This window comes from Aethalodelphis obliquidens, unplaced genomic scaffold (assembly GCF_003676395.1).
Source record: "Aethalodelphis obliquidens isolate GAN/ISIS:26980383/991018 unplaced genomic scaffold, ASM367639v1 scaffold13, whole genome shotgun sequence".
NCBI lineage: Eukaryota > Metazoa > Chordata > Mammalia > Artiodactyla > Delphinidae > Aethalodelphis > Aethalodelphis obliquidens.
In genome coordinates this window covers 4,250,572-4,278,306 of record NW_020837957.1, presented here as the reverse complement: position 1 = coordinate 4,278,306, position 27,735 = coordinate 4,250,572, and the positions used below count along the sequence as shown (strand labels likewise).

Genomic DNA, 27,735 nt, shown 5'->3' with positions numbered 1-27,735 from the left:
GTCATTAATTTCTTGTGAAGAGGTCGAGTGAATTCTGAAACCCTCAGCAGATCTACCTGGTGGAACATTTTGCAGGTTCAGCTCCACTTGAATCTTCTTCACAGGTTTAGGCTATTTTAAAAACTGTGACCTTCATTTATGAATAGAAAGGGCTTTACATTTTATATTGACAATGTACTTTACATAGAAAAATTCAGAATAGCTAGGAAGTGCGATTTTAATATTTTTAATGAAGACAGTCTTGTATCACTGCTTTTTATGTTTCTATATTGTTTCCCCAACTTAGTTGTACTTAACACTGTGACTTGCAGAGTTGGGTACTCGATAACTTTACTGCATTATTGATTGAAAAGGGCCTACAGTGGGGTAGGGGCAATTAGCGGACACTTCCCACTTGAAGAATATTGTGAATTTAGCAAAACAGCTGCTTCCCAGAAAATTGGTTATGCCTTTCAATTTTTCTTTCTTTAGTGACTCTCAGATGAATGAATTACTATCCTCCTGGTCATATGTGAAAAATTTGACCTGTTTGCTTCTTACAGGATGCTATTACTATTGTCAGGGCAAAGAAAGTTGAGTGGTCCATGACTATGATTATGTCTTACCAAGTTTTAAGCAGGGATATTTAATAACCTACTGAAGGAAGTCAGAAGTTAAAAATATCCAAGTGTTACTTTTTTCACATGGACTACATAATTCCAAAGAGGAAAATGTAGATCCCACTGTATAGAGACATACTTTTCCTCTGTGGGGTCTAACCTGGATAAAGAAGAAAACTTGAATGTAGGCTTGGCTAGTGGACTGAACGAGAGTGGGGTGGACATGAGACTAGAGGTTTCAACAAGGTCAAAGATAAGGTGTAGTCAGGGGACCAGGAAGCTGGAATGTTAGGAGAGTTGGAAAAACCTGCGAGCATCACCTATCTCAAGGGGCTGTTGCGAAGGCTGAATGAGATCATGGACGCGGAGCAGAGCATCAGCCTCGGTCTCCAGCTAGGAGCCTGGTTTCAATCCCTTCTCTGCCTCTTCTTGGCTGAGTGATCTTGCAAAAGTGACTTATGTTAGCTGAATCTGAATTGCCTCATCAGTGAGTTGTGCAGATAAAATGATATAGTAGATGAAATGTACTTTTTGCATAGTAAGAACTCAGGTGTTAGTTATTATTATTCATTACTTTTATTACCTCAGGTCCTCTTATTTATTTATTTTCACCCCCAATATGTTCCATTCTCCTTCCCTATTTTATTTTTTTTTCTGTAGAACTTAGGCTGTAAATTTTACTTGTTTATCTTTTTACTTTTGATTCTCCACATTAAAATGTAAGCTCCATGATGACAGGGAATTTTTCCTGTTTTGTTCCCTACAGGGGAGTGCCTAGGACAGTGCTGGCACACGCATTTAGTACTCACTAAATATTTGTTGAATGAAAGAATCATTGTATAGGAGTATAGGAAGGGGGACACATGGTTAGTTCTGAGATAGCCAAAATGACACTTGTCAGTAGGGACCATTTCCAAGATGTGGCCAGAGGTGTGGGTTAATGAGTGGAGGGAAAGTTTATTGGAACTGAAGAAGTCAAGAGGCCGTGGAGCGAGGGTCTTGGGTGGATCATCCCCATCGAATCTATGACACAAAAAGAAGCTAGGGAGTGAGGCGGAGAAGAGGGTGAAAAGGGGCTGCCAGCATCCCTAAGCCTGTAGATGAACGCAGAGGAATGCTCCGTAGTCAGTGGTGGACGGCCATAAGTAAAAGGTAGAATGAGCAGATGGCTGCTTTACATTATGGGGAGTGGGAGTTGGAAGTAGCAATGGGGAGTTGGGAGAACTCGTAGTCCCATGACACAGGGCCCACAGAAGACTAAGGAACTTTCCGTGGAGAGAGCTAGAGGAGAAGAGATGGCCCCTGGAGAGAGCTGGGATGCAGTTAAGGAAACAGGTGGGCGAGTGTGGCAGAGAGCCTGGGAATGCAGAGAAGGGTGTTGCTAAGGACATGACAGTCCCACAGGTTGGTGGGAGTGAGACTAGTAAACAGGAGCACGGAGCTCTCTTGAGAGGAGAGTGCAAGTGGCTGTATGCACAGAGGAGAGGTGACACTCAAGAATGTATGGCTGTAGGTCGTCTTTTTTTCCATTACCAGATACAAGATGATTTTGTAGTTAAATAAGTTAAACAAAGAGAGGGACAGCACATTTCTGGAAACATCTTGATGTTCAAATGCTCTACAGAATTATTCAAATATCTAACAGTCACATCTTCTACTTGTTATGGAAATATCTTTCCCTTCCTTCCATCTCAGAAGAATACTTGATAGTTTCAGTTGGATATACTCCTGGATGAATGAATTTAAACAGTTACCACCTTTCGTAACCTTCACCATTTTTTTTCAGCTCAACTTAAATAGGTTAAAATTTCAGTGAATTTTTTAAAAATGAAATTGTTTATAAAAGTAAACCACTAAGACAAGCTTTGGAACTCTTCTGAGTTAGAACTATCATCTAATGCTTTTCTATCTCTCTTGTTAAGTTAAATTTGGAGGTGTGAAGCATCTCAAGCTATCTCCAAATAAGTTCATAAGGCAAAGTTCATTAGTGAGTTGGTTGATTGGTCAGTGACTCAAACACTCACTGGGTAACCACAATGCCTAGAGCACTGTAAGAACAAAGCAATGGATAAGACAGGCTAAGGTTTTGAACATGATAGAAACACTATTTAGATGCCAACAAATAATAATTTCAAAGCTATTTGGAACAAGTGAATATTTTGAGCTGGGAATCTTTCTTCCTCTTCTGCATTCCCTGAATAAAGAATTGAAGATAAAGATAATTAACATTAATAATAACAAATGTGGGTAAAGCCAGAGTGCCCTAGCAGAATATACTAAAAGTGCTACTCAATAAAACATGTTGAATGACAGTCTTTTGGGAGTTTAAAATTTGGGTAGGGGCACTGTTCTCAAGGCATTTTAACATGTCACTGTTTCTATGCCATTTTATCATCACAGCAGAAAATTTAAAAATCATTCCAGGTTGCACTAGCTAAAACTACCTGAGACGAATGTACATAAATGATGAAAACAAAGTTTTCCATTCTTAAAATGTAGCCATCCTTGTGTCATTTTTAATTCCGGGGGTAAGGTGTCATTTTTAGTTTCTCTTAAGTCTTCTCTTGAAGTTCACTGTAACGTATTTTCATCTGCATGAGCGTTTCTTGATGAGAAGACTAGGGACACATTTATGAAACAGCTGCTCCTATAGTCCCTTAAGAAGCCTTGCCTATACTTTCCAGCCTTGAGCAAAGTCCAAGATGAAGCTAACACAGAACTAGAGATTCCAATTAATTTCTATTCAACCTCTTTCTTGTATGACTTCTCTTGGCTTAAATTGAGATGCTTAAGGAATTTGGATCTTACTAATTAAAATGGCAATGTTACCAACTTTAGATACCCCCAAATCTACTAACAAATATTCTTTTTTTCCTAAAAAGAAAAAAAGGGGCTCACATTGCTATTCCATATGTTTATTAATACTTATATTTGATTGATGATGTGGATTTTAAAAACAAACAAACCAAAAACCAAAAGTTCTCTTTAGATTGGTATCTTCAGAAAAAGTCTACCTCTCTCTGTTTAAAGAAATCCAACCCAAAACACAAGCAAACCAACCAACAGATACTCTAAAGCCAAAACAAACCACACCAACAAAAAATTATGAAATATATTTTTTGGAGCCCCAGATGTTGCTTGAAGGTTGCCGGTAGCATATGGCTTAATTTCCCGGTTAAAGCAGAGTAAACTACAACTTCTAGTGTGGCCAGACTGAACCAGAGAAAGGGCCTTTATGTATGCAGGTATTGGCTATAAGTCAGGATCACCAACCTATTCAACCGTAGCTTCTGCTCTGAGATGTGCTGATCAGTAAAAAGATACCTGGGCACTTTTTAATTCCATCTGATTCGAAGAGAAAGTTTAGCAGGTCATAAATTTGTGGATTTTGCATCTTGGTTATCACAAAATTAATGGCCTGAGGCAACGAAGTTTTCCGACATCATGTGGAAAATATGCATCTTCCCTTACAGACTGCCTATCCACCTGTTCTCTGCCTGACCCAGGATAGACATCAAGTATTTGGGAAGCTTTAAATCATACAATATTTCCTGTTGCTACCCAGGCTACTCCAAGCTAAGGACTTCCATCTCTGGGACCATCTTGCAAGGAAAAGTCACTGTTACGAGAAAAAAGCCACACCACAAAAACTACTTCAAAATCTGTATCAGTCATTCTGATTTTTTACAGTTGTGCTAAAACACACACTTAAGTTAAGAAAGTTCTTTTTGTTGTCATGAAATATAAGATGTTTAATATTTAGGTTCAATTCTAGAGTAGAATATTTTTTGGCCAACTTTTTATCCCAAGATAAACTTAGCTATTTAAAATCGTAGAAAGCAGAGTTTTAAGTGATATGTGTAAGATAGTCCATTAATTAAGTTGAACTACTTAATTTTTCCTATACAATAGTTTAAACAGGCCATTTTATCAAATGCCTGGCCTGTTAAAATGATTTAGAATTTAAATATAAAACAGAAGAATGCTAATCCTTAATACAGAATATAACAAATTATCCAACATTGAGGTTAGATACCTGACATTATATTTATGTATATTTTCTTTCATCTTCTAAAATGGCAAGTCCAGTGGTAGCTGTACATTTTACTAGTCATTCCAGTTTCAATTTCCATTTCAGAAGATGTAAATAGAACTTACTAAAATACTTTTTTTCTTTTCCTCACTTTTCTGACCTCCTATGCAGCATTCCTTGTCATAAGAATACTTACACATTTACATTTTACAATAATGGATGTTGTATCTGAAATATTAATTATCCAAAGCAAAGTTAAATTCCAATTCCAACCAAAAATGTCCTTATATTTGTTGCATTGCATTTGCAAAAGAGTTAAGAAAGAGCCCTGGTTGACAGAGTTAAGTTCCTTGCCCAAAAAAGGTGTTTGTTTTTTTTCAATTTAACACAGTTAATTAAGTAACCAATATTAGCTGCAAATTAGCTTTAATTTTTTAATATGAAAAAATCGAAGATCTCATACAAACCAAATTCATGGAATATTTTCTTTAGTATTTAATATTTTCGAAGTAGCCATAGCATTTTTATATAGAAAGTGAGACCAGGTCTTTTGAAGAGAATTGGGATTTAAAAATGTGAATGGGGAAAAGGCACGAGGGGAGGATAAATTAGAATCTGGTATGCTATGCACTACTTACCTTCAAAAGTCAAATAAAACTTTCCTCTGTCAAACCAAACGAGGGAAGGCTGTTCATTCTCTGCATGGCCAGGAGTTGAAGCGGGATGGGAAAGGTTAAGGAGAGGGAGAGAGAAGGACACAGTATGAGTTACAGAGCAGGTCATTCATCTCACTAGGGGGGAGGGCAGAGGCACTGCATGCCGTTAGCGTGCAGGAAAAAGGGAAGGCTGGCAATCTATTATTATTGTTATTTTGTTTTCAGTTCGGGAAACAGAAAGCAAAAGCAAAGCTATGGAGGCCTAAAGGGATGGGCACGTGTTGCTGGTAGCTTGGTACTCGGTGCTGGTGCGCATGGAGCAGAAGTCTTCCTGGCCATGCAGGGGCGTCAGCATATTTTAACTGCACGAGTTTGGCCAAACTGTCATTCAGCAATTGCTGTATTTATTTCATCTTCAATGTCATCCCCTTCTATGTTTTCAAAAAGATGAACTCGGAGTTATAGGTTATATAAAACTTAGCTGAGGTTTTCAATAACAACAGCATTGCATATCAACTGAAAGTTCATGGAAGATGTCATATTTCTTCCATCCCCTCCCCTGGAATCACCTTAGGCATCCAGACACAAAACACCCTTTACCTACGTACCAAAGAGAAAACAAGATTACTAACGGTGCTCTACTATATTTTTAATTAAAAAGCCGTCACTGGACACATAATTCTGAGCAGTTAAATTATTCCTCCTTCTGTAAATTCACAAAGCAATAGCATCTCACCTTTTTGGAACCTTTTCACTGAGAAACTGTCATGCAACCTGCGGCTTTATAAAATGTTCACTCAAAAAACATTTCAGTGGCATGAGTTACACGATGAACAGTAAACAGACGGTGCATCTGATCGGCACTGGACACTCATGAGGCGAGGAGCATGTCCATGAAGTTGAGCATTCAGATAGCATAAGGGCTTGGATTTTTAAAGTCTAGATATCTAGAGATCACTCGGCTAGCACCATACCTGCAGGCGTTTCACAGCGCCTTTCAAACGAGGGCAGTTTGTCATAAAAAACATCATCTTCTGACACTATGAACCAAAGAAATATAAAGGAATGGAAAACAAAAACACAAATACAAATCTCAAATGAAATCAAGCAACACACTTTACTGATCGAAACACAGGAATGATTTTAATGGAAAAGGAAACAAAACCTAAGACACTGAGATTATGGAAAGGGTATAAAAAAGTGATGTGCTTATTTCATGATGAGCCTATGAGAAGAAATGGAAATCTAAAAAATGCCAGATGTTAGCATCTGTGAATTCACTGAAGTCAGCTCCATGGAAGAAATCACACCCCCACCTTTTCAGGGAGTTGTTAAAAGCACTATCATTAATAATTGACTCGTGCAGGTGTATTTCACTCAGACACAATTCTCAAGTGGCTGGACATATATCCATCAACAGAACCTCTGGACAGAGTGCTGACAGCTCAATGGGATCACCCAGCATGCACCTTCCTCCCCATGGGGAAAGAGGAAGCTTTTAACGAGACCATAAAAATGCAACAGTATGAATCTGAGGTCCCTGAATGAAGTATCCCATTTCAACTTCATCAAGATCCAAATTCAATTTGCCTTGCACTGTACTTGGTAGTTATGGATTGTTAATTTTGAACAGCATTATTGTAATTCCATCTTTGGCTATGGTATCAGGCATGGCCAAATGTCTTTGTAAACTGGTCACAACAGTTGCTCTGAATCCCAACCGTTCTGGATCTCTGTACACGGTCTCCCTCCTCACCAACAAACAAATGTAGACAATTGAAGTTTTATTCTATGTGATTTAGATCAATCAGTGCCACACGTCTGAAGGGTATTATTATAACTTTAATAGAAAATTGAATAAATTCTGTACAAAGACCGGTAAGGGAGAATTTTCCCTAGAACGCAGAGAAGTAAGATAAGGAAATGGATGAGGGTAGTAAAATTATTTCAAAAACTCTGCTTCTTGGAAAATATTCTACTAGCTTGCCTCCTTAGACTTAGTGAATAAGGCAGGGAAACTATTTCTTTGTCAATTCTTAAGGCTCTAGGATAGCACCTGTCAATCAGCTTTTAATATACATGTGGCTTCCTTGGTGGCTAGAATAAGCAAATGCAACTCCTATAATATCTGTAGGAGAGGAAAAAGAACTGGCCCTAAGAAGGATACCCCATAATATCTCCAGAAAATAGGACACAAAAAAGTTACATTGGCAGAAACTGAATGTAACAGTGCCTTTTCATACCTATTAGTGGGGAATGGTGGAGAATATTCCTTTCTTTTGAAGAACTAATTTTCTGTTTACAATCTCCTTAAAATGAGGAGCCTCCAATACTGTCATTTGTTCTTTGAGCTGAAGTTACAAAAGAATGGTTCGTAAGGGCTGAACAGGGTGGCTATCATTTTTTATTGTGGTTGTAGACATTGAGCGCTTAGAAGAAAACATACTAAATAAATCAGAGAACTTAAAAATGGGTGGTTGCATAGCTCTGTGCTTAATTTAAATAAGGGCAACACTCAAATCAAGTACAGAAGAAAAATTTCCTTAAGAACTAACCATGGAAATTGCCTCAGATTGATCTGAGATAGGGAAGTCAGTACTGGAGACAGGCTTTTCAAAAAAAAAAAAAAAAAAAAAGGCAGAAGGAAAAAAATACTAAACTGTGAGAATTTAAAATTGGGATCAAGAATATCCACCTCCAAAGGTCTTTCTTTTTGTCCAGAATAATTGATGTTAATATAGTTATATTTTTTAAAAAGCTTATCTAAGTCAGAATTGCCACCCAGCTTAGAGAGACAAAGACTTGGAGGAAATATTTTAAGTTTTAAATGCTATGACTAATATTCCTGTACTGAATACAAATCACTTTTGCTCAAAGATCTACACCAAAGGAAGCATCAAAGTCCATCTGATGCCCGTAAATGATTACCTTTCATTCATTACAGATTCCTGGGATGTTAAAGATGTAATTTAAAAATGCATAATTAATAGTGAAGGAATATAATTCATAGTGAATTTAACAATGAAGAAAAATCGTCTTCAGGGTGGTCTTTTTGCATTGGGGTACCAAAGGAAGGTTTTGCAAACATCGAAAAAAATGACTATCACCTATAGAAATAAGAAACAAATAATAAATTGGATATATACAATTAGAGATAACTCCCTGTTTATCTCTATCTCTAAATGTCTAGGAATTTGTTTCTGACAATAGAATAACTTTAAACACTTTCTTTACTCACATAATATTAATAGGATTCTTCCCCCCAAATCAAATAGTGAAGGTCCTGTGAGCTTTGTTCAGTACAAAAGGAGTTTATTGTATTTCATTGATTCTACTATGTGTACTTTTTAACCTCTCTGGAAATGGGATGGGTCTTAAAATCAATATGATAAGGAAGTATTGCACCTTACCTCAACTGGCAGCTTTCTCCGCCCTTTCTCAGTCATATAGAAAATAATAGTGCATCTTCTGATTGAAGGTAACTTAAATTCAGCGACATATAGTTGCAAAGGGACTCTTCATTATTTGAATGTGACAATGCACGGAAAGTCCTGTTTTCCATTTGGCATCAGATTTACTACTTTATAACCACAGGTCTCATGAAGAAGATTTTACGCCTGAAGTCTGGCAGGAGCAAATTCTTACTTGAATTGTTGTGTAGGAAGACCAGACATGCTCTTAAAAATTTAATCCCTGAATTACATTAAACTTTGCAATAAGCAAGTACAAATAATAAGTATCCAGTTTCTGCCACACATGTCCCAATTTTGGCACAAGTGTCACAGGAAATGTCAGAAAAGTATCTTGGTGGAGGGAGGGAAATATTGAGCCATCGATGTCAGGAATTTGCTGCTGAAATTCTATCTCCCCCAAGCCATCTGATTACATTAAGTTGATGTTCCAAGGCAGTCATGAACAGTCAGCACCTTAGTGCTGAACAGCCAAAGCACATCCTCTCCAAAAAGAGATAAACAATGCTACACAAGGTGCTGCTGGGCGGTCGTTGACAACGTATTTACTTCAGAGAGAAACGGCTGTCAGGTGACCCACAGCAGCAGGAAATAAAGAACAAGAGAGTGAAGAAGATGAAAACCAAACAAAAATAACAGACCCAAACAGATAAAATCAGAATGCTCCTCAGCAATGAAGCAATGTGACCAGCCTCTAAGGTGGCTTTTTTCTCTTTTTAGTCCCTCTGTGGTTCATCTTAAAAGAATGCATACTAGCTGTGTTAAGAATCAGAGTCACTGACCAGGATTTGAGATTTCTGCAGCAGGGAGCATGAGAACACATGGTACAAAACGTGGCCACAGGTCAAATGCTCTGTGTGTGCAATTTTCTCTATGAATCTCAATGAGTTGAAGGAATAGGTTAGATGGTCATCTGAGGTCACTTGAGGTCTGCTTTCTGAGTGACAGTTTATTATCCTTACTTTCCTCTCTGGACCACCAGGAAAATCACAGAGAGTGAGTGGAACAAATGACCTTGAGGAAAAAACAACAGAAAAACAACAAAGCAGGAGTGGGGGAAATGGCTGTAGCAATCAAGAGTATTAAAGAGAGTTCAAAAATAAGGTCAGAAGTTACAGAAAAGACAAAACAAAACAGCGACAACAACAAAACCCAGAGAGAAACTAGCTAATAGGCATCTAAAATTAGGGAGCCCTGAATTGCCCCAGCTGATGATGCAGGTAAAGAATAGACATGGTTATATAAATGGTGTTAAATATCTGTCTGTTAACGAATCATATGAAATTGGATAACTGGCTATATTTTCACCAAATCTGAAGAATTCTTTGGGGCTGATCTGATTAAAAATGTAGAGCACGTGATATGGTCGAAATTCTCTTTGGGGGCCTAAGAGGCACACCTTAACTTATTTCCCTGGGAAAAGAGGGATTTCTTCTCCAGAAGAGCTTCAGGCTTTGATCAAATTACTCCTCCCATGGGCAACTCTGTAGTGTGCTCTTTTTTGGCAAGTAGCAGCAGGAATTTATTTAGCTTTGGTTAATGATTCTCCCAAGCAATGCAGCATGAGCCAGCTGGTTTATAATATGGGAGACTTGGAGGGCATTCAGACAATAAAGGAAGACAATGGGAAAAAATGGAATGGGAAAGCCCAGGTCAGAGATACCATGCAAACATGAGAGAGGAAGCAGGAGCTATGGAAGGTGGGTAAAGAGGTGTAGACAGAGACCGGCCTTGGGAAGAGGGAAGACACTCCAGGCAAAAAGAGGCATTTAAACCTGGGAAAACCATCCAGCTGAGCAGCCATTCTCAACTCTTCACTTTCATCACACCATAAGGAAAGAGGCACAAAGGCATTTACTGAAAATGCCAGCAATGACTTATTTCTTGGGGAAAATTGACCGCACATCACTGAAAAGCACTACAAAAAATGTCGAAAAGTTTTCTCACGTCCCACAGTGCCCATGTTTATACCATCTGTCAACATAAGGAGAACCAAAGTGATGAAGAAATGAAAGCTTCAAGAAAATAAAAGTTCTAAATTTTGTGATTTCTGATGCGTTACACGGTTGGAATTTAAAAAAACATTCCCCCCTCAATGGAGACTATTTTCATTATAAGAAATAATATCTAAATTATAGGATCTTATTTGACGATTTCTTCTTTACTTTTATGAATAGCTCTGTATGGAAATAGCATAAGAGAATTCCTGCAAAACACAGGTGTTCACATTCTTTTATTTGCTTATTTGCTTACTTAAAGCACTTTGCCTTCTTTGCTGAGAAGGTGCTTTTAAAAGAAGAGTCAGATGATAGTAGCAAAATACACAGCAAAACAACTTTGATCAGAAACATTGGGCGTTAGGGTTTTCAGATCATAAATAATAGCCAGTCAAAACCACAAACAGATTAGAAGAGAGGAGATAATTTTTACCAACTGTCGGGGTGGTGGCTGCACTCAAGGAATTGGTGGACGATATTGAAGAAGTACTTTCAGCTCGGGCTAGGGGTGCTATCGGAGGAGGGCTGGAAGAATGGATGGGAGGGCTGAAAGGTCGGGGCTGCAGGGAGAAGAAAAGAAATGGAAAGTTAGATTCACAGGTCTGCCCTCCATGTTTTTAGGGTCTCCCGGCCCCAGATATGACAACTCAGGTTCTTAACAGAGAACAGGTGGCACCATTTTTACACTGAAGTTGATGATATCTGTACAGGAGCTTGTGGATGGAGCTAGAGGAACCATCAACCGTAATGCGCTGCACTCCACAGGAACATCACATTTAGGGAAGCTGAGGTCTGGGGTGTGGTCAGTGATGTTTCAGGAGGATGGCCTCTTATGCCCCCAGGAGCTAAGCAAGTAACATAATGTGAGAGCTTATACCCACTGAAAGATATTTGAATACAGAATACTGTACTGTGCTAGCTAAACTAGGTGTCAGGGACATCACCAGTCTGTGACTCCTGTGTGCAGATACCAAAGAAATTTACCTCTGCCAGAAGTCTCTTAATTGTTCACACAGAATGTTTCCCACCCCTCAGCCTTAAAACATGATGCAAGAAATGTCAGAAAAAACTCATTGGGTCATACCACCGTCCTTTATATTCACATAGTGTGCCTACCACCGGTAACTTCTCTGTAGTCTGGGGACAGAAATCAGGACTTGCCCTCCCTTGGAATCTTCCAAAATCAGATAAATATGGTGAAAGGAAACACCTCCCATTCTAAAGGATTTAGCACAATTGAGCATTATTATCTTAATTTTCATCAAACCCACTGTAGAAGAACTAAGGGCCCCAGGATCCTATTCCTACTATTTTCGACCTTGGCCTGAAAGATGTTAGAGATTTGAGGGCAACTGAAACGTACACTCTGATTGCAGTGACTGTCTTTCAGATGTCACCTGTCAGGGCCATTTGTACAAGCACTGTAAGTAAGACTTAGACCTGAAGTTGAGATGACCCGCATTCAGGCACTTGGACTCCTGTTTGTCATTCCCACTGGATGTTTCTGAGCAGGCCAGGGCAGAAGGGAACATACCACATCTCCGACTCCAGGCTTCCCTGGAGGTAGCTTTGGCCGAGACGGAGGCCGGGGAGGAGGTGGAGGTGGGGTCGTGGTGCTGCAAAGAACCAAGGGGGTGGCTGGCCGAGCAGGGGATGATGCACCTGAAAAACAAGCTGGTGTTAAAAATGACTAGGAACGCAGGTGGCCAAAAGTGCTGTCATCACTGGATCCCGCCTTCCCCATTCCCCAACACAGTGTCAATCACAGCCATTTTTTTCACCTCAGCAGTTAGTACAGTCAACTCTGTAGCACATGGGGTTTGGGTTTGTTTTTTTTTTCAATAAAGAAAAAAAATCACTAGGTTGATGGCAGAAGCTGAAGCTCATTGCCTTTTGTTGTCATGTGACACCCAGTGAAAGGTAAATCCTTTTATTACTCCCTGTGACAGAAAATATATTCTTAAGACTCTTTTGGCTGGGTGGGCGGGTATCCTTCATTTTGACCATGGTACACACCAAACTTATGATAAATTCTCTTGATTTTTGCATATTCAGAATTTATTTATGTCCAAGATGAAAATGGAGGTTAGAACTTGAAAAAAAAAGATTTTTCATATTATATGTATATATACATATATATAAATATGTGTGTATGTGTGTATATATATATATATATATATAAATATTTATGTATATAAAACACAGAAGAGAAGTATCCTTCTTACTGTGCTTCAAGATATGAGTGCTAACTTCATAAATGTAAGCAAACACTTGATGGTAAGCAAAGGACAAAATGTAAGAAAGTAAATTAGATGGTACATGCATATTTTGTGTGTAGAATCTTAACAGAAACACATTGAATTTAGAGGATTTTATTTTTCAAACGTGGCTAGGTAGGAATCTGTCTGTGTAGAGGTTGCCTGCGATGATTTTTGTGATGATTTTTAAAAGAGCCCTTGGATTTACTTTTCTGGCTGTCAATGACAAGCATGTGAAACACAGAGGACACACAGAGGTTGGCATGCACGCTGATGAGCACACCAGAGAGGTCTCTAGACTCAGGGGTCTGCCTGTCTTCAGTCATCTGTCCGGGATACACGGGTAAACTACTTGGCTAACAACCTTAAGAAAGTCAAATCAATATTCCAAACTGTTCTTGTTCAGTCAGAGAACTTCCAACTACTCCTGAGGTTTTTTTCACTTTGATTAGAAGCACAGGTATCAAATCACTCCAAGAAAAGTCTAAGAAATTGTGCCCCAGGAAAATATCTCTCCCCAACTAGCCTCCCCTCCAACATGTCACAAAACTCTGTTCTCTGGAGAATCCTAGACCAGCACCTCCATGTCCAGTTTTCAGATTCTCAAGGAGATTTGGAGTTGAGCAGCAAAACCCATCACCTCAGCATCTGCTCCCATCTTAGGCATGTCCTGGAGGTGAAAATCTTGCTCCTTTGTTTAAACAATTTGAAATGTTGAGTGCATTGTGTTTCTCTGTGTTGCTTATTCTAAGTGTAGTTTCATCGGTGCGAAACCCTAATAATTATTACCACCCATCCCTACCGATACCTCCTCTCCACCACTACCAACTTTTTATTGTATACTCACTTTTTATTTTATTGGGTCAGCATCTATGTTAGGCATTTTACATGCATTATCTTATTTTACCCCCACAATAAGCTTTGGAGGAAGGTACTTCTACTATCTCAGTGGAAAGTAAAGCTCAGAGATATTCAGTAACTTGCTCAAGGTCACGTAGCTCAAATGGTCTATGTAACTACAAAGCCTGAGCTTTTAAATGCAGTGTCTTGTAGCTTTAGGTGGACCTTAGCCCCATATTTTGCACAAAGGTCTTCTTTTCGCATGGATAGACTGTATACTTTTCTCTCAATATAAATATTCTTAGTCTTTGGCTAATCTTCTCTGAATAAAAGAATAGGGTATATTTTGACAGGTCCCACTACAAAGTTTTCTTTATACCCAGGATGTTTTCAGAAAACAGAAGTGACAGCAAAGAGATGGGAAATAAATCTTTACATAGCAAAGTCTTTGTCAGGAAGTTTTATGGAGCTTTTTTGAGGGTTCTACTTTGCTGGAAAACCATGCTATAGGAGCAGGTCAAAATGTCTATCCATGGGTCTATTTCCAAGAAATAGTCTTCCGAGTCAATCTCGGGAAAAGGTCAGCTGTGGGATCTTGACTTCTCTGAGCCTCAGCTTCCTGTTTTAAAAAAATAAGACACGTTTCTACTTTGCAAAGGGGTTGTCACAATTGGAATGGACAATGCTTATTAAAGTATTTACTAAACTATAAAATACTACACAAATGGAAGGCAGTTGATGATGGTAAAGATTGTTTTTTGATACAGGTACGACTAGAAGCAAGGAAAAAAGTGGCTAGTTAACTGGTTTCCTTTTCCTTCTGTGGCACGATTTCTTTACTGTTTTACTCACTTTTTCTTTACTGAATTGATTTCATTGATTCGTTGTGCAGTTAGAAGATACTAAGGGAGTGTTTAAGAAGCAAAACCTGCTTGACAGAACCCACACATTCAGCAGAGAGTAGTCAGGGCCTAAGGAGTATTTCACAACTGTACTAACGTTTCACACGATTTTGTGAGATTACACAATTATTTTGTATTGCAAGAATATAGAGGGTTATTATTTGTACATCTCTATCCTCATTCTTCTACCTTCAATTATACTTTCATTTTCCCTTCAAGCAGTGCTTATTCCCAAGAACAATGCTGGAAAATAATTGGACAACATTGTTTAACTTTAAAAATCACATGTACATCATCTGAGTTTTGTGAGTTCAGAAAAGTTGGCAACCATTGACATGCTCTCAATTCATCTGCTGCTCTCATCCTGGAGTTCGATCATAGCTTTGGTATGAGAACCGCATAAGGATGACTTCAACTTTCATCTCTCTTTTTGTGTGTGTGTGCTCGTGGGTGGGGGAGGGGAGTAGGGGGGAGAAGTGGTAAATCGAATCTAACAGACCTGAGGTCAGGCAGATACTGGCTTTGCTATTTATTGTTTTGCAACGGTGGCAAGTGCTATCTTTCAGCATCCGTTTCCTTACCTGTAAAATGAGGCTAATACATCACAATGTTGTGGAGGAGAATCAAATGAATTAAAATACATGCACTTCGAAATATGTGAAGAATCAGTCTTTCCCAACTTGTGTTCCTTAGGACACAATTATACCATTGCTTTGAGGAAAGTATTAAACATATGTGGGAATGGTTTCACACTGCATTTCTTTTTTGGTGACCAGCACATTAAAAGCCCTAAAACAATACTGTCCAACAGAGCTTTCTGCAATGATGAAAATGTTCTGGAACAAGTGCTGTCCAATAAGATAGGCGTTAGCCACATGTGACCACTGAGCACTGAATTGTGCCTACTGCATCTAAATAACTGATTTTTAATTTTAATTAATTGCCATTAAGATTAAAATAGCCCCACGTGCCTAGTGGCTTCCATATTGGACATGTAGTTAGGAAATATATTTGTTTAATTCAACCCCAGGTAGCTCAAAGTTATTTGCTTATGGGGGGTTGTATGTGTGTGTCTGTTTGTGTTTAACATGCTTTACTATTGCTTTAGTTTCCCCAGTCGGGAAACGTTGCACTGAACGTTCTATCTTTACGGACACCTCTCTTTCCCTGGCCTCCAAACTTGCTGCAGGCCAAGAAAACACTTTCCCCATTCCATCCCCTGGGCACACACAGCCCACATAGGAGAAGAGATAGCCTTTGCCAAGAATCAGTGTCTGCATTCCAATAAAGCAATGTGTTGGCCAAACTATGTATTTTGAACTTTTGCCATAAGGAAATTAAAGTTCTTGGAGCAAATTCTTAACTTCCAACTTTTTCAATAGCAGGTAACTCTTCTGATTCACGAGGCCTGAGTACTGTCTAAACTTGGTCATTGGCAGTCATCTCAGTGTGAATGAAATTTTTAAAGTAGGCATAATGGTATCTAATTAAATATAGTTTGAGGTATACAAGATGAGTTATTCCCATCAGGTTAAGTTTTAAGAAGCAAGTAGTGATAAGCACTACGAATCTTTAAAACATGAGACCGTATCCTATTCTTTTAATCCTAAATTTACATTTCTTCCAGTCTGTGTATATTTCATCAATAAAAGATTTACAAGCAAATAAACTGGGGCTTAATTAAGGAGATAATGGTGCACAGTTTTATTTATTCATGAGCTTCATTGGCCCAGTTCAGTCTTCTATTTAGAAATTCAATCCTTTAATACCAGCAAAGTATAGTTTTTTTCCAGCACAGTTATTAAGAATTGATAGTCTTTACTGGTAACATTTTCAAGTAATTTTAAATAAGAATATGGAAACTAAACACTAAAACTCCCAAGGATTCTAGAAAGAAAGCTAGAGCTTCTCTTGTCACTCATTAGCTCAGTGGTCAATTCAACCAAACAAGCATCTCCCAGAGCCTTGTGGAAGGTGTTGGAGGAGCTGGGTGAGTAACAAAGCTCCCCTCCCCCAACCAGAGGAGTTTACTTTGAGGAGAGCATAGTGGCTGGGCCACTGGAGAGAAGGCATTATTCCTTGAAAAGTTCTTTCGGAAGACTCAGAGCCTGGCCCAGGAAAGAGAGTCCCATCCAAGGCAATGGAAACATGCCCCTCTTTGACAGAGGACAACTAGCTTCTTTGGGGTTGAGGTCTGAACTGAAGGTTTTACCTAGGGGCCCTTTATTATCTTTACAGTTAAGTAAGAACCCCAAAGACCTAAAAAGGAATAGAGGGTGGAAGTGAGGCTCTAACCCTCCAGAATTATAGAAAGGAACACAGAGGAGTAGGTTTGGAGAGAAGACTTTTGGTGATCTTGATGACACTGTGCAGTACAGGTGTGTGTCAGTCTCAAATAAGTTTGGGATGTTTTGTCACTAAACCTTACAAGAGTGCCTGGAGGGCATAGTGGTTGAGAACACAGGCTTGAGATCAGAGAGACCCGAGGATGAATCCCAAGTCTACCACCTGCAGCTGTGTAAACTTGGGCAAATTACTAAACATCCAAGAGCCTTGGTTTTTCGATCTGTAAAATGGGGGAAATAAGAGTATTCACCTCATGGGGTTGTTGTAAGGATGAAATGATGTGCATAAAGTTCTTGGCATGAAGCCAGGACAAGAAACTATAGCTGTTGCTCTTATTGGCAAAATAATGGCTCTCAGAGGTCCTATAGTAAAGAAGCCTGCTGATTTTGTTTTAACATACTTTCCCAAACTTAAATTTTAGTACTGCATTCTTTTTCCTTCTTGGTGGAGGAAGGGCACACCTAATGATATAAAACACTGATTTTGTGGGCAGTGCATGTGACTCTCCAGTCCTCTCCTTGATCGGCTTGGATGCTCTCACTTTAAAGCACAGAGCAGTTTGCAAACCAGAGCAAGCACTGAAAGATACTCCATTGAAAGCAGAAGCAATGATGACTATTAGAATAGAGACAAACGTCTGTCCTTTCTGTCTCTTACTGGATCTAAATAACTTAGACTTGGTCGCCTCTTTCAAAGAAAATAAAAAACAAATAGTCCTTGACACCTCTGCAAAGGAACCTAAACCAAACCCACAGGAACAGTTGGGAAGGCACTGGAGGATCTTGTCAGACAAACATGAGCACCAATGGAATGAATAATACAGAAGCTGCATTAGAAAAATCTTGGTCTTTCTTGGATATGCTTGGTAGTTCCCATCCTTTCATAATTAGAGAGCACAAAATGAAGCTTCAAATAAGGGAAACCAAAATATCAGATTCAAGGTCAACATGTGCATTTAGAATCCCAAAATGTACATTTCTGATAAACTGCTCCATCCCCTGTCACTATACTTAGAGTTGACCTCATAGGCTGATGAGCATGTCAAATGATGACATCAGAGAGCAGTTTGTTTCAGTGGCAGCTTGATTAGGCTGGGGATGCAATAAGGCAGCCTCTTTTTTTGCTGTCGTCTAAAATCTCTTTTTCAAACCCTACTTCTTTTTCTCTGAAGTAATTAGAGGAGTTAACATAGTTCTCCCACCATAAGGAAAATAAACAGAAAAAAAATAGAAGAAAACGCATTGATCTACAAAAACTAGGACTCTTGAAAAAAAATACAAACAGATTTATAAGCTTGTAAGTTGAATAATGTCTGAGGATCTAATGTATAACGTGGTGACTATAGTTGATAACACTGTATTGAATGACTGAAATTTGCTAAGAGAGTAGAACTTAAATTTCTCACCAAAAAAAGAAAAAAAAAGGTAAATATGTGAGGTGATGGACTGTGTTAATTAACTTGGTGGGAGGAATCCTTCACAGTGTATGTGTATATCAAATCATCAAATTGTACACTTTAAATATCTTACAATTTTGTCAGTTGTATCTCAATAAAGCGGAAAAAAACGAAAAAAACCCAAACAAACTAGGGATCTCGTGGAGGCATCTGATGAGGAAATCAGACATTAAACATGAAACTCATTTGCTGTGAAAACTGTCTTTCTAGAACTTTTCCTGAATTCTAAACAATGACATCACAGCCTTCTTTAAAAAATATACACCTTATCTGCAGGGTGGAAGGCAGGGCACTCCTAAGGGCTGCGAGTGCAGGGCAGGACACATCCACAGACTTGCACTATGACCGTGAGCATTCGATGCACTAGTACATGCCACAGGGCACAGGACACCCACGCCAAAGGAGGGATGGCTGAAGCTCTAAAGCCAACTGCCAGGCAGGAGGAGGGCGTTGCTCACACTGCAGTAGCCACGGCCATTCCCCGTCACACGAAGCACACTCAAACATAAGACGTACCACTGGTGGTCCCCGTACCACTGCCCGAGCCAGGTCCGGGGGATGAAACCACAGTCCTGTAGGTGGGTGGTGGTGGGGCAGGCGGAGTTGCTCTCTGCCCCAGACCCAAATCTTTAGGAGATGAGATTGTTTCTAAGTAATCATCTTTAATGAAGGCCTGCTCAGCGACTTTCTTCTGGACTTCTTCTAAGTTGAGTGGCGATGGTACATTGCGAGGGGGACTTGGAGGTCCTGGGGGGCCAGGAGGGCCCGGGGGGCCCAGAGGCGGGGAGTCAGCTGGGTTGTCTGAGGCAGCTGGTGGGGACACCACCTTTTCCCTTGGAGTCAACTCTGGAGTAACACGTTCCGGGGATGTATCAGAAAAATGGACCCACTTTTCTTCAGCATTAACAGCAACAGACTTGGGGGACAACACAGGGCCAAAAATGCTGTCCAAGTCATTGATTGATGGTAGTTTTTCAATTTTGACCTCTGTGGCTGCCTGGTCATTTCCTGTGGTTAAAGTAGTTGATTTTAAAATTTAATTGACTTTGTTAAAATTATTTGTATGGGAAGTGGGAGGGGTGAGGCAAAGCCTGGTAAATAGATTGTCTTGTGAGGTGCCTAGGTAGGCATATTTCACAATGGAAAATCTTGGTTGGAGTTGAAGGGAAGGGAAGAGTTCCTTGCGTCTACAATATGAGTATCGCCTTTTTTGCTATTATTTACCCTTGTGTGGGGTGACCCGAGTTGGCTACTTCTACCATCATCGAGAGCACTTGAGCACGCGACTGCCCTCCAAGGCATGCAAAGTGTGGTCATTCTGAGAAGGCAGTGTTAGGTTCACAGAAGTGTACAAGCTCTGGAACTGGAAATTCCAAAAGGGAGGTCCCTTTGGAAAATCTGGCCTACCGAAATACAGAGGACACAACCGAAAAATAACTGATAGCTGGAAATGACCCTCGTTTGATAAAGATTGTCTACTCTGGCATATTAAATGAAAATGTTTCGTGAAACTAATGACAATATCTGTGAGTCAAAAAAAATGATCACATCATAATTAGTTGTATAGCCTCCACCTTGAACACACCAGAAACACAGCACAAAGATTATTTAAAGAGATATCCCCACATGAATATTTACAAACATACACATACACACTCCACACACCACACACACATAGGACAATGAGAATACATTTACTACTTATTAGAACTGTTACATACATACCTGTTTAATAGGGAAGAAAATTATAAAAACATCTTTATAATTTCTTTTCTCAAGTCTAACCTGTTAACAGCGAAGGCATAACTGATGTATATCTATCTGAAGTCGCAAAACAAAAAAGTCTGTTTTGCTTAAGTATTAGCATTAGCTATTCTTTTTAATTCTTTTCAGTAATAAGAGAAAAAATTAAAACTATCTTCTACAGCTTGGCAGGAAATACTTGATAACAATTGAAATGTGAGGAAGTGTACCTTTTACTAAACCGAGGTTATTTAAATTAGAAATTGTTACCTAAATAATTGCAAGGCATGAGCAGAAGCCACTTTACCTTTAAATAACCTTCTAGCTATAAGAGCCAGCTTAATATTTCCATATTTCACATTTGAAAAGAGTTAACCTTCAAGGTTCCAAGGCTACAGATAAATGGGCCACAATATTTATAATTTTGTTGCTGGTAGATTTATTTATCTCTAACACATTCATGGGAATCCAAGGGGCCAAAATGATTTGAACTTGCAAACACCTTTACCTGTGACACTCTGGATGACTGTTGGGTCTGAATCAATGTAAATTTCATAAATGACTATGTCTTGCATTTACTCTTGTTGATAAATACCCCACTCTGTAGCTATCAAACTCACCAGGCTGCATAAATAGCTAAGGATGAAGCTGCAATAGAATTCCAAAGGTGATGAAGAACTGCATTCTAAGGACCCAGGCACATAAAATAACTACTATTGTCTTTTTTTTTTTTTTTTTTTTTTTTTGCGGTACGCGGGCCTCTCCCGTTGCGGAGCACAGGCTCCGGACGCGCAGGCTCAGCGGCCATGGCTCACGGGCCCAGCTGCTCCGCGGCATGTGGGATCTTCCCGGACCGGGGCACGAACCCGTGTCCCCTGCATCGGCAGGCGGACTCTCAACCACTGCGCCACCAGGGAAGCCCACTACTGCTGCTTTTGACTTGCTAGTCCAGTAAGACTAGGTAGATTATAAACTGTAGGAATACATAGTATTGATTTTAATAGACGGTAAAGATGTGCCTTAGAAATTATCTGTCTAAAGGCATGCAGCAATTCCTTGCCATATTTTATCATCCTTACACATCTCTTTGTCGTGGGATAATAAATACTTTAATAACTACTGGGAAAAATTCCCACCACCCAAGCTTACCTGTATGCTGCATATCCCGGGAACCATTCTATTATCATTGTGGACGATACAGTTTTAATTCTAGAAAGAAACTTATTGGTTCTTGGAACAATACAAATTATGCCTTTTAATTTGTAAATCATTACAGTGAGATCCAATGAAATGAGATGTCAATTGAACAATGACTTTTGATATGGAGTTTGTTTTCTTCCATCTCACAAGTAAATGTGGCCTTTGTTCAACAACATTATACAGAGAAAACATGAGTTAGGAAAGTGAACCCTTTTGTGAAACCTGGGAGTGATACTTTGAAAGAAGTCTACATAGTGAAATGTAATGGCAATAAAACTAAACGCAAACAGTTTCATGTTTAGTCTAGCCTATAGCTTCCAACACATCAAGAGCATGTTGAGGTACGGGGCCACTGCTGATTGCCTCGTCATCCCAGAGCAGAAAAAATAAAGCTTACCTGGTCCAGTTGTTAAGGGGGAGCCTGTTCGGGGTGGAGTGGCTGGTACGTGTTTTGGAGGCAGTGGTGGAGGTGCTGCCAGGAGATAAGAAGCCAAGCATTGCTGATCACACTCTCCCTAAGTTACACAGTATTCCCTAGGTAGGCAGGATTGGGGCTTTCGCTCATACTTCTGCCATTGGAAAAGGAATAGCCATTAACAATCCATCTTCTTTAAAGTTCAAAGCTAAGGGATTGAAGCAGTACTCATTCAGATTCTTCCATTTTATGATAAGAATTTGTCAAGAGAAAGTCAGATAGTAACAACAATAACACCATCATTTCATTCATTCGTTCCTTTGTTCAATATGCCTCAAGTACCAATGAGGTCCCATGTCCTGTACTAGGAATGAAGGACGTGGGTTTGACTACAACGAGCCTCTGGCCTCAAGGAATTTACTACTGAATGAATGAAGATCATGGTCACAGGCAATTACTGTCCAGAGTATGATCAAGTACAATGAGAACAGCTTGGGTAGGGGCTCAGGGGAGGGTTTTTTTTAATAGAGTCAGAATATTATGGCTTGGATGGAGTCTGGAAAGATTTCTCAAAGTTATATGTCTTAAATTTTGAGTATATTTTTGAAAGACTGAAGCAAAATGATTTGGATCAAGGAAGAATGAACAGATTCCTTTGATGAAATTATAGCTAAAAAAAATCCATGAGATAGAAAAAGTATTGTATTATAGCCCCAACCCAGAGACTCATCCTTCTGAACTGGGCTTGTCACTTTGTGGGCCAAAGTTAAGAATTTCAACAGGTACGCTGTTTTCTTATTCTTTCTTTAAGTGTATGTTTTCCTCTCACTACTATATTTGGTAGATTTGATGAGTTCACTTTTTTCTTCAGGACTTCTTTCCCCAGCCACCTGGAGTAAGGGTTGGGGGCATTCTGGAATAAGTGGAGATGATGGCTCTCTTTGCTTTGAGATGAAATTGCCCTGATCTCCTATCTCAGCTTCTCTCTACCATATGGCATCATTTCTTTTGTTCTCCAATTATCACTCTTTCCTCTCAATGTGTCCTCTCTGTTCTCTGTAGCCTCAGTTGTTCTGTAGGCCTAGCAGAGACCTTATCTGATTTGGTTACCTCTGTGTTGTGTGCTAGCCCATGCCTGGAGAATAGCAGGGTCTTTAGTTCACTTGCTTATCACTCCTACATAAACCTATTGAACGAATGAATGAGCCTGTGGGACGTCAGAAGAAGCTATAGATTCCAAGTTACTTATTCTGCTTTATTTATTACATTATTCCTGTCTCAACCAACTGTCCTAGGTCCCTGTAACTCTAAAGCTTATCAGGATAACATCTCTTCTTAATGTTAAACAGTCCAAATGTGGCTTATGTAGACTTTGTAAGGGTTGCCTAATTTCACTATGCAGGCAGACAGTAAAATGAGTCACTTATTTTTCCAGACAGAGCAGACCCATAACTTACTTCCAGTGGGAAAAGGCCTTGTTAACTTTGGCGACTCCGTGCTTGGATTAACTGGTTGGCCTGGACCCCATATCTCAGGCTGATCTAAAAGAACTGGAAACATAAAAAGAAAATTTCCCAGGGTGAGTTCAAAAAAGAAACGTCCTGAGTTTAGAACTTAAAATTTCAATTTAAAGTTGAGTTTCACAAAATTACTTCTGTCTTCCCTCAGTCCTAGCAAATTAATTTAGAGATGTGTTGTTCCTCATTCTTTTCAAGCAGAGAATGGACATAGGAGCAGAGTGTGTGTGTGTGTGTGTGTGTGTGTGTGTGTGCGCACACACACATGTGCGCAGGGGGTGTCTGTGTGTGCACATATAGCTAAATAAAAACTTGCAAAACAGAGCGTCTGCATTCTTGTCCTGGTCGGTCACTTAAGGACATTCTAAATGTCAATACATGTACTGGCTCCTTTCTGGCACCCACTTGAAAATCCAGGCATTACTCCCATGGACATTTGTTTTAAGTTGGTTTATTTAAAGTTTGCTATGAATAGGCTTCAAGAATGAAGATGCCTGAATTCTGTACAGCGGTTCCCACCTTTAAAGCATCTTACGGGGTCTTTAAACAATCCTTTTACAGTATCATAAAGAGAAATTAAATTATTCAAAAAATGTTTGGTGAACATATTAAGAGAACCAGAAAAATAAATAAGTCCTTAGGCATCTAAAGTAAATCAGGGCAATTAGGTATTAGGCCTAAGGGCACTGAATCTAATATTTCTTCTTTTTTTTTTTTTTGGTTGTTGCCATGGTAACAATGTAATGAACTAGCTCTTCTCAGCACCTATCATGTGCCAGGGTCTGTGTAAGTACTGCTTGTAATTCATTAGGTTGTAAAACAGGCTGGGAAGTCAGTTGGATGTGGATTTGAATCCAGCCTCTATGCTTACTCTAGGACCTTGGGCAATTTGTGTAACCTCTGAACTTCCCTTCCTTCAGTGTAGAGATAATAAGAGCAATCTCAAAGAGTTACTAAAAGGATTAAAGGAGGTAATGTATATAAATATAATGTATATAAAATACATGTAAAACACTTATCACAAGGCCAGTAGCTATTATGATATATTTTAGTCCTCACCTCACCACCGTGTGGTTGATATTGAGGAAACCAAAGATTACAGTGATTAAACAACTAGCTCAATGACATACATGGTGAAAGTAGCAGAGCTAAGATCTGATCCCAGGCGTGCATTCCTAACTCCAAAAATATCCACTTTCCTCTCAGGCCTTGTAAACTAGTGATAGAAGAATCAATAAAGAAAGTAAGAGTGAGTAGATAAGAAAAGTAGGTGCAGGTATTGGAAGAGCTAGTATGTTCGGTGCAAATGTTGGAACTTTACAGAACTTCAGGGGCTGAAACCACCTAAAGAACAATCAAGACAGGCTCATTGACAAGTTCAGGTGTGTATCTCCTCTCCACCACAAACCTCAATGATGGTCTTAGCTCTGTTTTGTTTTAACATGAAAGCACACATTCTCCAAAGTTGTGATGTAGCATTTGGTTTTTTGTAGATGCAGTGTGGGACACCACTTTGATTTTTACGAACAGTTTTCTATTTTGTCTATCAGGTTTATATAATGTTATGGGATTTTTTAATAGGTAGATTCAAATGCAACAAATCAAACCCCACCTTCAGTCACTACACATGACTTTATGTCATTAAAAGTGAGACTGATCACAGATCGGTTAATAAGATAACTGAGAACCTCACCGCAGGGCCACCTTTATTTATGGATTCTAAGTTGTAGACATTTAAATCACTGAAGGACTATTTAGGGATGTTCTTTATACACTTTGCTAACTACATTGTTGAAAAACATTCAGCTGTGGCTGGCTGCTAGCTGTCTCCCAGGATCCATTCTCCATTTCTTCTACAGTTAAAGTTAAGCAGGCCATATGGCACTAAATTCTTTCTGATGGGCTCTGGTTGGAAGTGATGTGTCTCTCTTCCAGGTTTTGCTCTTACGAGAATTGACAGTGAGTTCCATGGGTCCTCCCCTGCCCCCCCTTCTTCTGATGGTGAGAGCTGGAGCAGCCCCCTTGCACCCAGAGATGAAGGCCACATGCGGAGGATAGAGGAGCCACCCAACCAGTCCTACATTGTGTACTTCGAGGCTGTTTACATGAAACAGAAATAAAATTCTATCTTGTTTAATTCACTGTACTTTGGAGTCTCTTTGTCTCTGTATCTTAGCCTACTTACTATGCTTTCAAGTCTTGTTGTCCTTAACACTTATATCTAATTTCCTTCACCAATTGGTCCTAGAAAAATCATCTTTGATTGTACATAACCATAGGGGTCTTAAATCAAATGATTTCTATAAAAACATCTCATATTATCAAATATATAGCTGCTGGAGATCCATGCATTGGACATAAATACATTTTAGGAATAGATGAGATCCCTTTCATAAAGAGTTTCTTTTATGTCAGCAAGGTATACATTACTCACAGCCATCCAAAAATGGTTAATGTTTAAAAGTTAAAATATTTAATTCTAGGAATAAATATTTAATAGGGAAACCCAACAATAACAGCCAAAATGATATTTCTCCCATAACATTTTATTTCTAAGTTGCTAAATGATTTAAGGTCATTCCTGGGTCTTGAACCTGCAAACAGTGTCTATTGTGTGAGTAAGACAATTGACACCTTCACTGATGAGGTCGACAAGAGAGAAAACGTGGTCAAAGAGGCTATATCACAATGACAGTGACTATGATGGGGAATTTGAAGGTCTGGCTCCATAATAATGGCTGTTTGGCTAATAGAACACTTATTCCCCATCCAGTGAGTTGTAGAGATTTGCAGTAATTCTTATTGACCTCTTTTGAAGAGTGAACTTGTTAGCTCTTAGCTAATTCTGGAAGTAAAGTTTCAAATCCTGAAATGCTAGAGGTCTGCAAACCAAATTCCCATGCTGAGAGCACACCTAGATCAGAACTATCCTTTCACATGAAGATCTGGTGATACATTACAAACATGCCTCAAAACACATTTACTCTAGGTAAGTTATACTTCATTGAAAGGAAAAACAAATCTACAGATATACAGAGTTTCTCCTACCTTCTGTCTTCTGTTCATCAAAAGCTGATTCTAATGGTGGGCCAAAGAGGGGAGCAAGTGCCATGGTGTCATCTGGAGGTTTTCTGCTGAATCACACACATTACAGCAAAACATAGAGAAAGGAAATATTAATGTTAAAAAAGATATAAAGCTTTCAAATATTTTCCACAGTAAGGCCGATGTATGTGTGCGCACTTATGTACATATATATGTATGTACTCAAGCTCCTGAGGAGCTAAAAAGTATATTTATGAAGCGGTCAAATGTTTATGGGCAAAAGGATCTGTAAGAGGTAAGATCCCTCATTCTCAACGGGGGCCCAAGGGGCTGGTCCAACAGAAATAAGATGAAGAGAGAAACTCTTTCAAAGCATCTGAGTCTCTATACCTAGAAGAGATTATTAAAGATAACAGTTTATTGCAAAGCACCTTCTCCTCTTAAGATCTCAAAAACCATTTATATCTGTCTTCACCACATCTCTGTGTTGTAGTTAATGTGGGTTTATGATTAGTGAAAGTCAGGCACAGGGAAGTTAAGAAACAAGCCACCAGGAAGTTTGTGTTTGAATAAGAAACTGAGTCTACCAGCTTCTAACTTCCATCCTCCCCTGACCGCCCCACACAGTTGACTAACTATAACTTCCTAATACCTTAATACTGCACATTAGAAAAAGAAGAGCATTGAGAAATCAGGGGGGAAAGACAGGTAGTAAGTTAGACGCTCATCCTGTCTACTAATTATTACTTAAACTGATTATTAAAGAAAAGCTGCATAATTATCTCCATTTCTTCCCCAGACCTGATTCCCTTCATTGATCCTCATGAGTTCTGTGTGTGTTGGGGGATAAGAGGTGAAGAGGAGAGGGGAGGGGTTAGAGAAGGAGGGAAAGTTAAAAGGATCCAGCCTTTAGATAGAAATAGGAGTCTTTGGGGGAAACATTGCTTATGTGCACAATACTTACTTATCCCAAGGATTACACAGTGTAAAACACAATGCTTTGCCAAAAACAAAAAACAAAATAGAAGATTCCTTTGGTGTGTGGCAGGTAGAATGTATCACAAAATTGTAGCCAGCTAAACAGGCTACTCTTTGTAAGGCAATATAATCATATTTCAGATCAGCATTCCAGACACCAAATGACGTCTTCATGTAGACGTTTAATCCTCTCATTAGTGAGGGGTTCCATATTCTGATAGATGTTACTTTAGATGACTACAGGGTACCTTCCTAAAGATCTCCCTCAGGCTGCACTTAG

General features: G+C 39.2%; 1 protein-coding gene across 1 annotated transcript in view; it reads right to left on the bottom strand.

The window, feature by feature from the left end:
* Window positions 1–27,735, bottom strand: part of SGIP1 (SH3GL interacting endocytic adaptor 1) — a 210,727-nt gene that overhangs the window by 42,766 nt on the left and 140,226 nt on the right. The window contains exons 12-18 of the mRNA XM_027114000.1: window positions 26,481–26,566; window positions 23,373–23,465; window positions 21,898–21,972; window positions 19,074–19,565; window positions 12,290–12,417; window positions 11,189–11,315; window positions 5,271–5,330 (exon numbers count right to left, since the gene is read on the bottom strand). Of these exons, the coding sequence (XP_026969801.1) occupies window positions 5,271–5,330; window positions 11,189–11,315; window positions 12,290–12,417; window positions 19,074–19,565; window positions 21,898–21,972; window positions 23,373–23,465; window positions 26,481–26,566 (1,061 nt within the window). The remainder of the gene's footprint in view (window positions 1–5,270; window positions 5,331–11,188; window positions 11,316–12,289; window positions 12,418–19,073; window positions 19,566–21,897; window positions 21,973–23,372; window positions 23,466–26,480; window positions 26,567–27,735) is intronic.